This window comes from Schistocerca serialis, chromosome 2 (assembly GCF_023864345.2).
Source record: "Schistocerca serialis cubense isolate TAMUIC-IGC-003099 chromosome 2, iqSchSeri2.2, whole genome shotgun sequence".
NCBI classification, from domain to species: Eukaryota; Metazoa; Arthropoda; class Insecta; order Orthoptera; family Acrididae; genus Schistocerca; species Schistocerca serialis.
In genome coordinates this window covers 276,686,098-276,698,630 of record NC_064639.1, presented here as the reverse complement: position 1 = coordinate 276,698,630, position 12,533 = coordinate 276,686,098, and the positions used below count along the sequence as shown (strand labels likewise).

General features: G+C 44.5%; 2 protein-coding genes across 3 annotated transcripts in view; both read right to left on the bottom strand.

Annotated features, from left to right (window-relative positions):
* LOC126457036 (uncharacterized protein K02A2.6-like) overlaps positions 1–12,533 on the bottom strand; it is a 432,608-nt gene that overhangs the window by 324,334 nt on the left and 95,741 nt on the right. The gene's annotated exons all lie outside the window — the stretch shown is intronic.
* LOC126457037 (hemolymph lipopolysaccharide-binding protein-like) overlaps positions 1–12,533 on the bottom strand; it is a 480,588-nt gene that overhangs the window by 454,419 nt on the left and 13,636 nt on the right. The window contains exons 2-3 of one of the 2 annotated variants that reach the window (XM_050093025.1): positions 5,726–5,889; positions 5,516–5,651 (exon numbers count right to left, since the gene is read on the bottom strand). In XM_050093025.1, the coding sequence (XP_049948982.1) occupies positions 5,516–5,651; positions 5,726–5,889 (300 nt within the window). The remainder of the gene's footprint in view (positions 1–5,515; positions 5,652–5,725; positions 5,890–12,533) is intronic. The other variant, XM_050093024.1, reaches the window with a different exon arrangement.

Here is a 12,533-nt window from a genome sequence, read left to right as displayed (position 1 = left end):
CACATACTACAGAAGGTACCATCTTCGTAATGTGTCCCATTTGGCGATGCACTGCTGTTCACGTCGATATTTTTCCCTTCATTTGCTGCAGAAAATTCACTCTTCGTCATTTACGTTTTTATAGTTTACAATATAACTAAGCACTATAAACACTTCCGACAAATTCAATCGGATTCGTTTTATTTTTTGACACTATGAAACTTTTCTGAAAAACTCATCTCGATCATCGAAAATTTTGGACCACATTCACCTTCCTTATCTTACACAGAACTGAAGCACGTTTTAATTGTGTTGCTGTAACTGTTGACAATGAAGTAGAAGATAACTCATAAATATTCACCAACTTGAGATAAATATCATTTGGCGATAAATTATAAATAACAGAAGTCTGGCCGGCCGGAGTGGCCAAGCGATTCTAGGCGCTGCAGTCTGGAACCGCGCGACCGCTACGGTCGCTGGTTCGAATCCTGCCTCGGGCGTGGATGTGTGTGATGTCCTTAGGTTAGTTAGGTTCAAGTAGTTCTAAGTTCTGGGAGACCGATGACCTCAGCAGGTACGTCCCACAGTGTTCAGAGCCATTTGAACTATTTTTGAACAGAAGTCTACAAAGATGCAGTTTTACATGTCATTGATCCAAACGAAATAAATAGAACACTGTAACTAAACTAAAAGTCTGTTGCCGCTGATAAAGATGACTTTTGAGTAACATACTTTCACTATATCTGCAACGTAACATATATCGTAACATTTCATTGATATGAATACCATTTTTGTGTCACTTACAGAAATTTTCACTCTGATCTTTCATGGCAGCAATATTGCAAGTATATTTGCGTTCTTTATGAATTATCTTAATTGAATATTGGCGAAAAAGAAACGAGCAACATAGTCGGTAGTTTCTCAACTACCCGCACCAGCCAAGGATGAGGCATATTTTTTTAAAAAAAGTGTAAGAATATTTAAAGATTATTGGACCGTTAGCTTCGGATATTGATATGCTTCGGAAAATCCTCAATTATCGGAAACATTTAAGACTTGTTTTTACATCTCACATTTGTTTATGTATTTATTTGACGGATAACATTCCACTCTGTATGAAGTGCTATTGCGGTTATCAATGCGAAGCATCTCGCAGATGTAAGTGGAGCTGCGGTAGGAAATGGAGAAATTGCAGTGGAGTGTAGAAGTTACGAACGAAAGTAACTTGCGTGATGTGTAACTGGCGATAAGCAAAGCTCGGTGAAAGTTGGACTATATGTAGATAGAAAGATAACTGAATCAATTACAGAATGAGATGAACAGAAATGAAACGTCTGTTATACAATAATAACACTTAAGTCATTGCGATTTATAATGAGTCCAAAGACATCACAAAAGCCGGGACATGGTTCTTAATAGTGTGTGTGGCGACCATGGGCAACAGTGCAACCTCTGCATCGTGTTCCCATGCTAGGAACAAGGCTGCTAGGGGGTTCTTGCGGTATGGCGTTGCATTTCTCCACCAGCGCGGTTGACAACAGCGGTTTGACAACTGCGGGATGTTCGTTGGTGCAAGTGTCCGTGCTGCAGCAGTACATCACCCGTCGCATTTTACTCGTGCCCCATGACATTTAACTCGGGCGAACGATCGAATCAGTCTATGCGCCGAATATTATTTCGTACCAGGAGCTACTTCACTTGTGCCGTTATACGCAGTCGCCCATTTTCATTCATAAACACGAAGTCAGGGCTGAATACACCCCTGGAAATCGCACATAGGGGTGAAATACAGTCTCACATTAACGTTGACCGGTGAATGGAGATATGGAAGTTAGTGCACCCATGCGATACTATTCCTCCTTCACAATAACACTGGGACTACCAAAGAAATATTTTTCGACAGCGCTCCTGGGTGCATTACATTCCGTCATATGGCGAGACGTGGGAACACGCGTTACACTCAGAAACAGTTCTGAATGTCTTGTGATACCTAATGATGATAAGAGAACTGAAACTCGTCAGTGAACTACACACCCGAAAAAAATGGCAACACTATGTAAGGAGTTCATTAGGGGTCCATTACTATTTTCTAGCGCACTTGAGCAGATGTAATTTCGATCGATTGCTCACCCGCTACCTGCGATATTGAATATCTATGCTGCAATAGAATCGCAGGTCAGAGCAGTGCTAGCAGTAAGTCGAGTTTAGTAGCTTGCAGAGAGCAGTTGTGTTTTGTAGCTCGCACAGAACACTTGAGTTATGGATTTCGGACAGGGCAGTGCTGCAGTTGACTTGTGTTGGGCCGGTCGTGCATAATGATGGTGGTGCCTGAGCGATGCGGTATTAGGTAAAAAAAAATTATTGTTATTTGTTGCCTCACGCATATGTTAATTGCCACAACTGATTTAACCACAACTGTAAAGTTAAAGTCCCATGTAATTCCTTGCAGAAATGTTTCAATAATAACTTTTGTTCTGAAGAAAACTTTTGCAGTCATTTATCTGAGTTTGAAGATTTTACGAATTTTTCCTGTGCTTACCCATGTTGATTAAGCAAAAGAAAATCAGTTGTTTTCCTACAAATGAAAATCTGTTGGCCAGCATTGCACTGGGCTGCGCCAAAAATTTCTCATAGGAGCAAATATAAAGATAGCTTTATCCGGCGACATCATTGTGAGGTACGAATTTTTCAGCTTATTCAGGATGCTTTCACAGGGCCATGACGCAGCGCTGCTGGCGTCAAAACTTATGAATCTCGATATGCAGTCACTCTTTAATGCAAGATCACATTAAAAGTTGAAATTTTATTATTGGAAAGAAATTTTTTCTATTGGGAACCTAAAGGCGATATTTCTGTGGGGAGGTTACACTAAATGTGAATATTATAATTATTTTTTCTTTTGGGAGGTTACAACCAGAAAGGAGTTGCGTGACATAAACGGAAGTTGGTAGGTATGTTTCTACACATCTCGAGCGTTAGTTACCTATGAGACTGGACGTGGTGAATTGATGTTAGCCACCACTCCCTTGCAGACGACAAAGACGTCATTGTCAGCACTTCATTGAGTTTGAGAGAGGTCATGTAATAATGCTACGAGAAGATGGATGTCCTTTCTGCGATATTGCAGAAAGTCTTGGTGTTGTGTTGACTGAAGAGCCGAAATGCACGCGTTTTAGCTCACGCAGGCTGGCGTGAGGAGCGAAGAACTATACTGACGTGAGGTCTGGAACATGACAAGGAATTAGAATTCAGAAAGCGGACGTAAGTAGTTTGATACTTAACTTTAATCAATTAATGATGAACGTCGCTCTTGACGGTACATGAGTCACAATATTATCTGTTCAGAAGACATAGTAACTGGATATGGCGCCTTGCTAGGTCGTAGCAAATGACGTAGCTGAAGGCTATGCTAAACTGTCGTCTCAGCAAATGAGAGCGTATGTAGATAGTGAACCATCGCTAGCAAAGTCGGCTGTACAACTGGGGCGAGTGCTATGGAGTCTCTCTAGACTCGACCTGCCGTGTGGCGGCGTTCGGTCTGCAATCACTGATAGTGGCGACACGCGGGTCCGACATATACTAACGGACCGTGGCCGATTTAAAGGCTACCACCTAGCAAGTGTGGTGTCTGGCGGTGACACCACACTAGGCAATAATGCAGCGACTGTACCTTTTCTATTGGGAACTTAATCGAGATTTTTCTGGTCGAGGTTACACTAAATGTGAATATTACATTTATTTTTTTTCTGTTGGGAGGTTACAACCAGAAAGGAGTTGCGTGACATAAACGAAAATTGGTAGGCATGTTTCTACACCTCCCGAGCGTTAGTTACCTATGAGACTGGACGTGGTGAATTGATGTTAGCCATCACTCCCTTGCAGACGACAAAGACATCATTGTCAGCACTTCGTTGAGTTTGAAAGATGTCGTGCAATAGGGCTACGAGAAGATGGATGTTGCTTCTGCGATACTGAAGAAAGACTTGGCAATAATGGAGCCACTGTATGTACCTGATCGGTGGCAGCGGTGGTCACGAGAATGTATGATCGCAGGAGGACTGCGCTACAGATGGCCACGTGGCACTACTGACAGGGAAGAACGTCGTGTCCAGTGTATGCCTCTGGTGCATCGTACTGCATGCATCATAATGCATCTACAGCAGTAATGTGAGCAGCATTTGGCACCACTGTGACACAACGAACTGTTACAAACAGGTTAATCCATGGACAGCTCGAGCGAGACACCAGTATTATGCGTTCCACTGACCCCGGTGACTTCAGTAGCGTAAAGTGAGAACTCAATGGAGGCAGGTTGGAGGGCTGTAGTGTTTTCTGATGAAAGCTTGTTCTGCCTCGAAGGCAGTGATGACTGTGTGTTGGTATGAAGAAGGTCAGTTGACGGTCTGCAACCATCCCGTCTGCGTTCGAGACACATGGGCCTACGTGTGGATTTATGGTCTGAGGTACGATTTCGTATGACAGCAGGAGCAGTCTCGCGGTTCTTCCACGCATCCTGACGTCAGTTTGGTGATTCGGCCTTCTGTGCTGCCCTTCATGAACGGCATTCCAGGGGCTGTTTTGCTACAGGACAACACTGGTCCACATAACGCTGTTGCAGCCAAACATGCTCTTCAGAGTGTCGACATCTTGGCTTGGCCTGCTCGATCAATAGACCTGTTTCCAATTTAACACATATGAAACGTCACCAGCAGACAACATTACCGTCATCAACAACAGCATTATACGTTCCTGTATTTGCCTAGCTACTGAAACACGCATTGAAGTTCATCCCACAAACTGACATTCGGCACCTGTACAACACGATGCAGGCACGTTCGCATGTCTGTATTCATAATTCGGGTGTCTATACCGTTTATTAATGTACCAGCATTTCACATTTTCAATAGCTTATCTCGGGTTTCCATTAATCTGTGATCTTGCAATGTTAATCACTTGCATATGTTACGTAGAAAAATGTAATGCAGAAATTTCATATCCCTACACTGATTACTTTTGGTCTTTCGATTTTTTTGTTTCTTATATGAAGCTTTTAGAAGGAAGAAAGAATCGTTATAACAATCATTCGTCGTAGAGGTCATGAGAGATGGCGTAGAAACTCCGATTCTGGGAATGAAGGAAAGCGGCGATGCCTTTCTTACGAAACTATCCCGGAATTTTCCTCAGACGACTGAGAGAAGGGGCGGAAAACCTAAAACTGGATGGATGGAAAGAGGTTTGAATCGCCCTGCTCCTGAATGCGAGTTCAAATACACATAAGCAAAATGTGCGAACAACACTCTGATGACCATGGAAGGAGGGGAAAACCAACAACATCAATGAGTAGCACAGACAATCTTCGCTACAGAGCCTAATTCACGAAGATAGAAGCAACAGGAGAAAACAGAGAAGAGATTTCTTTCATTCTGATAGAACCAAGGTTTCCTTCCTTCTTTGGTACTCAGAGGCGAAACTACACTTAACTAAAATAAAAATTTGCTGGAAGTCGGAAGCTACTTTCGTGATGTTACGTACTGACCTACAACACTGAAAAACGTCGTCAGGGTTTCGTCGTCACCACAACCTTGACGGGTAACGTCGATGTCGTAATGCAACGGCCTTTCCTCAGCCAGCAGATCACTGACGTCTCTTCTACTTTTGCGGATGAGAGCCGCCTGTAACAGACCAGACAACTGATGAGTTTCGCTGGTGTGAGGGTAGTGTTAGCAGCCGGCGAGTGTACACCCACCTTGGTTATCCAGTGACCCGTAAGGTTGCGGAAGCTGCTCGCAGAGAGGCTAACACTGCTTGCAGAGGACGACACACAGTCGTCTGCGAGGAGCTCTCGAGGCGATGCCACAATGAAGAGTGTCAGCAGAAGCTGCCAAGTGCTTTCCCAGACCATACTGTCCTCTGAAAAACCAGACAGAACACGATTAGGAAGACTTGGCAAGGTACAGAAGTCGATTCGAATGCACAAAGCCCGACAAAGTACGTAAATCATCCAGATTTCGTGGACGGATGTCAATGTAACTTTGTACACATACTCTCCGTCATCGGGAGTGTAAAGGGTCGTAATTCTACGTGATACGTTGAATTGGCACCAGAGCACATTAAGGGGTATTCGTGGTAGGTAATATTACCAGTCTTGGTAATACACTCCTGGAAATTGAAATAAGAACACCGTGAATTCATTGTCCCAGGAAGGGGAAACTTTATTGACACATTCCTGGGGTCAGATACATCATATGATCACACTGACAGAACCACAGGCACATAGACACAGGCAACAGAGCATGCACAATGTCGGCACTAGTACAGTGTATATCCACCTTTCGCAGCAATGCAGGCTGCTATTCTCCCATGGAGACGATCGTAGAGATGCTGGATGTAGTCCTGTGGAACGGCTTGCCATGCCATTTCCACCTGGCGCCTCAGTTGGACCAGCGTTCGTGCTGGACGTGCAGACCGCGTGAGACGACGCTTCATCCAGTCCCAAACATGCTCAATGGGGGACAGATCCGGAGATCTTGCTGGCCAGGGTAGTTGACTTACACCTTCTAGAGCACGTTGGGTGGCACGGGATACATGTGGACGTGCATTGTCCTGTTGGAACAGCAAGTTCCCTTGCCGGTCTAGGAATGGTAGAACGATGGGTTCGATGACGGTTTGGATGTACCGTGCACTATTCAGTGTCCCCTCGACGATCACCAGTGGTGTACGGCCAGTGTAGGAGATCGCTCCCCACACCATGATGCCGGGTGTTGGCCCTGTGTGCCTCGGTCGTATGCAGTCCTGATTGTGGCGCTCACCTGCACGGCGCCAAACACGCATACGACCATCATTGGCACCAAGGCAGAAGCGACTCTCATCGCTGAAGACGACACGTCTCCATTCGTCCCTCCATTCACGCCTGTCCCGACACCACTGGAGGCGGGCTGCACGATGTTGGGGCGTGAGCGGAAGACGGCCTAACGGTATTCGGGACCGTAGCCTAGCTGCATGGAGACGGTTGCGAATGGTCCTCGCCGATACCCCAGGAGCAACAGTGTCCCTAATTTGCTGGGAAGTGGCGGTGCGGTCCCCTACGGCACTGCGTAGGATCCTACGGTCTTGGCGTGCATCCGTGCGTCGCTGCGGTCCAGTCCCAGGTCGACGGGCACGTGCACCTTCCGCCGACCACTGGCGACAACATCGATGTACTGTGGAGACCTCACGCCCCACGTGTTGAGCAATTCGGCGGTACGTCCACCCGGCCTCCCGCATGCCCACTATACGCCCTCGCTCAAAGTCCGTCAACTGCACATACGGTTCACGTTCACGCTGTCGCGGCATGCTACCAGTGTTAAAGACTGCGATGGAGCTCCGTATGCCACGGCAAACTGGCTGACACTGACGGCGGCGGTGCACAAATGCTGCGCAGCTAGCGCCATTCGACGGCCAACACCGCTGTTCCTGGTGTGTCCGCTGTGCCGTGCGTGTGATCATTGCTTGTACAGCCCTCTCGCAGTGTCCGGAGCAAGTATGGTGGGTCTGACACACCGGTGTCAATGTGTTCTTTTTTCCATTTCCAGGAGTGTATATACAGTGAAGAGACAAAATTGATGACCCTTCGTAATATCGTGTCGGACCTCCTTTTACCCGGCGTAGTGCAGCTGTAGCTGAACACCACCAGACCACCGTTCCACCAACCGCAAGTGCTTGATCTGCAGCCATGGATGCAGCAGCGAAAAATAAGGGTGGTTTCTCAAATATTCAGATACCCCAAAAGCGTAACCATTGAGGATGGCTTCATGTTGCCTACGGCCTGGCTGCCAGCGATTCCATCCCGGGGGACCGCATGCGTTCACCGGACAGCAGCACCACTTGTCCCGCATTTAATAGCATAAATGGTGGCGTTAACACTTCCACACAGGGAAACACTGCACATTTTACAAGCTGCCGATTTGTTATTGTCTACCAGTCACCACGAAAGCTGCCTACCAATCACTTAGTAGTGGCACAGACAACCTGCCAGTTCGTTGTTTCCTACCAGTTTCATGCCAGAGTTGCCTTCCAATAAGCCACCAGAGTAAAACAGATAATACCCTGGCGTTGCGTTCAGTGATCCCCACCCCCCCTTGCTCCAACCCCTAATAGTACACACAGCAAGTGTCAAGTGACATCCCAGAGATGTGACTTTGTTTTTTTTTTTTTTTTTTTTTTTTGTTATCAGTCTGCTGACTGGTTTGATGCGGCCCGCCACGAATTCCTTTCCTGTGCTAACCTCTTCATCTCAGAGTAGCACTTGCAACCTACGTAATCAATTATTTGCTTGACGTATTCCAATCTCTCTCTTCCTCTACAGTTTTTGCCCTCTACAGCTCCCTCTAGTACCATGGAAGTCATTCCCTCATGTCTTAGCAGATGTCCTATCATCCTGTCCCTTCTCCTTATCAGTGTTTTCCACATATTCCTTTCCTCTCCGATTCTGCGTAGAACCTCCTCATTCCTTACCTTATCAGTCCACCTAATTTTCAACATTCGTCTATAGCACCACCTCTCAAATGCTTCGATTCTCTTCTGTTCCGGTTTTCCCACAGTCCATGTTTCACTACCATACAATGCTGTACTCCAGACGTAGATCCTCAGAAATTTCTTCCTCAAATTAATGCCGGTATTTGATATTAGTAGACTTCTCTTGGCCAGAAATGCCTTTTTTGCCATAGCGAGTTTGCTTTTGATGTCCTCCTTGCTCCGTCCGTCATTGGTTATTTTACTGCCTAGGTAGCAGAATTCCTTAACTTCATTGACTTCGTGACCATCAATCCTGATGTTAAGTTTCTCGCTGTTCTCATTTCTACTACTTCTCATTACCTTCGTCTTTCTCCGATTTACTCTCAAACCATACTGTGTACTCATTAGACTGTTCATTCCGTTCAGCAGATCATTTAATTCTTCTTCACTTTCACTCAGGATAGCAATGTCATCAGCGAATCGTATCATTGATATCCTTTCACCTTGTACTTTAATTCCAATCCTGAACCTTTCTTTTATTTCCATCATTGCTTCCTCGATGTACAGATTGAAGAGTAGGGGTGAAAGGCTACAGCCTTGTCTTACACCCTTCTTAATACGAGCACTTCGTTCTTGATCGTCCACTCTTATTATTCCCTCTTGGTTGTTGCACATATTGTATATGACCCGTCTCTCCCTATAGCTTACCCCTACTTTTTTCAGAATCTCTAACAGCTTGCACCATTTTATATTGTCGAACGCTTTTTCCAGGTCGACAAATCCTATGAAAGTGTCTTGATTTTTTTTTAGCCTTGCTTCCATTATTAGCCGTAACGTCAGATTTGCCTCTCTCGTCCCTTTACTTTTCCTAAAGCCAAACTGATCGTCACCTAGTGCATTCTCAATTTTCTTTTCCAATCTTCTGTATATTATTCTTGTAAGCAGCTTCGATGCAAGAGCTGTTAAGCTTTTTGTGCGATAATTCTCGCACTTGTCAGCTCTTGCCGCCTTCGGAATTGTGTGGATGATGCTTTTCCGAAAGTCAGATAGTATATCGCCAGACTCATATATTCCACACACCAACGTGAATAGTCGTTTTGTTGCCACTTCCCCCAATGATTTTAGAAATTCTGATGGAATGTTATCTATCGCTTCTGCCTTATTTGACCGTACGTCCTCCAAAGCTCTTTTTAATTCCGATGCTAATACTGGATCCCCTATCTCTTTTAAATCGACTCCTGTTTCTTCTTCTATCACATCAGACAAATCTTCACCCTCATAGGGGCTTTCAATGTATTCTTTCCCCCTATCTGCTCTCTCCTCTGCATTTAACGGTGGAATTCCCGTTGCACTCTTAATGTTACCATCGTTGCTTTTAATGTCACCAAAGGTTGTTTTGACTTTCCTGTATGCTGAGTCTGTCCTTCCGACAATCATATCTTTTTCGATGTCTTCACATTTTTCCTGCAGCCATTTCGTCTTAGCTTCCCTGCAATTCCTATTTATTTCATTCCTCAGCGACTTGTATTTCTGTATTCCTGATTTTCCCGGAACATGTTTGTACTTCCTTCTTTCATCAATCAACTGAAGTATTTCTTCTGTTACCCATGGTTTCTTCGCAGCTACCTTCTTTGTACCTATGTTTTCCTTCCCAACTTCTGTGATGGGCCTTTTTAGAGATGTCCATTCCTCTTCAACTGTACTGCCTATTGCGCTATTCCTTATTGCTGTATCTATAGCGTTAGAGAACTTCAAACGTATCTCGTCATTCCTTATTACTTCCGTATCCCACTTCTTTGCGTATTGATTCTTCCTGACTAATGTCTTGAACTTCAGCCTACTCTTCATCACTACTATATTGTCATCTGAGTCTATATCTGCTCCTGAGCACGCCTTACAATCCAGTATCTGATTTCTGAATCTCTGTCTGACCATGATGTAATCTAACTGAAATCTTCGCGCATCTCTCTTACTTTTCCAAGTATACCTCCTCCTCTTGTGATTCTTGAACAGGTTATTCGCTATTACTAGCTGAAACTTGTTACAGAACTCAATTAATCTTTCTCTTCTTTCATTCCTTGTCCCAAGCCCATATTCTCCTGTAACCTTTTCTTCTACTCCTTCCCCTACAACTGCATTCCAGTCGCCCATGACTATTAGATTTTCGTCCCCCTTTATATACTGCATTACCCTTTCAATATCCTCATACACTTTCTCTATCTGTTCATCTTCAGCTTGCGACGTCGGCATGTATATTTGAACTATCGTTGTCGGTGTTGGTCTGCTGTCGATTCTGATTAGAACAACCCGGTCACTGAACTGTTCATAGTAACACACCCTCTGCCCTACCTTCTTATTCATAACGAATCCTACACCTGTTATACCATTTTCTGCTGCTATTGATATTACCCGATACTCATCTGACCAAAAATCCTTGTCTTCCTTCCACTTCACTTCACTGACCCCTACTATATCTAGATTGAGCCTTTGCATTTTCCTTTTCAGATTTTATAGTTTCCCTACCACGTTCAAGCTTATGACATTCCACGCCCCGACTCGTAGAACGTTATCCCTTCGTTGATTATTCAATCTTTTTCTCATGGTAACCTCCCCCTTGGCAGTCCCCTCCCGGAGATCCGAATGGGGGACTATTCCGGAATGTTTGGCCAACGGAGGGATCATCATGACACTTCTTCAATTACAGGCCACATGTCCTGTGGATACACGTTACGTGTCTTTAATGCAGTGGTTTCCATTGCCTTCTGCATCCTCAAGTCGTTGATCATTGCTGATTCTTCCGCCTTTAGGGGCAATTTCCCACCCCTAGGACAAGAGAGTGCCCTGAACCTCTATCCGCTCCTCCGCCCTCTTTGACAAGGCCGTTGGCAGAATGAGGCTGACATCTTATGCCGGAAATCTTCGGCCGCCAATGCTGATTATTTATCAAAACTTGGACAGTGGCGGGGATCGATCCCGGAACTGAAGACTTTTTGATTATGAATCAAAGACGCCACCCCTGGACCACGGTGACTTTCGTAGCTACCAGATAACCGAAACAGACTGTATATATGGGAAGACATTTACCAGTATCCTCTAATTAATTGCCCCGAAAAGCACCACAGCAACACGGTGTAAACCTCTTCTTTTAAGCTGATTTAGTGCTTCATAATAACGTGGCCTGATGCCTAAAATTATTTTGTTGAAAACCACACTACCCGTGGAAGGCTACGATACCATTGTATGCAGTTGTAAAACGTTTAGTTTGTGCTATTAGTTAGTGCTAAGCGAAGTATTATGTTTGATTACGCTATCGTTTGAAAGCTGCAGGAACTATAAACAACGAGATAGGCGGCAGCAAACTTTCTTTGTATATCGACGTGTTTGTCTAAATTGAATACAGGCAATAAGCGTAACAACAATTCTCATCACGGTGGGCGCTGAAAAGCTCGCCGTTGAGCGCCCACAGGCACCAAGCACAGAAACACTCGTTACGGTGACACCAGTGGAGAAGTGGTACGGTTCGTTTATGCTGCGATAATACGGTCAGCTCAGATAGAGAGAATACAGCCCCAGTAGTGTTGCCAGCTGCTTCTTACGGACTAGTAACTTCTTTATCATTGTTATGATTTTCTGTAATGACACCACACCTCAGTTTCGGGTATTTCAACAAAGTCAGTTCCTGTTTCGTGAACTCGAAGTGTCTTTAACGAAGTTATTTATTCCAAAGTCACTGTCCTCCGCTTATTTTTTAGCTGACTCTTTAAACGCAACATAACTAATAGCAACATCTGGTCAGTCTACTGTTTTTGAAATTAAATTTTTTGGAACAATTGCGTCTCTTATGAAATGCATCTGCACACTTGATATTAAAGTGTGTGATAGTTTGCACCAACACATGCCAAGCAAAATTGTGTTTTGTGCATAATTATATGCATGTACATAATATTGATATATTGTTACGAATGAGGTAATGTACAGATTTCATGTCACTTTCTGATACGCACTTCTTCAAGTAATGGAGATATTAATGGTGTTTTTAAGAATCTGGGATAGCCTACAAA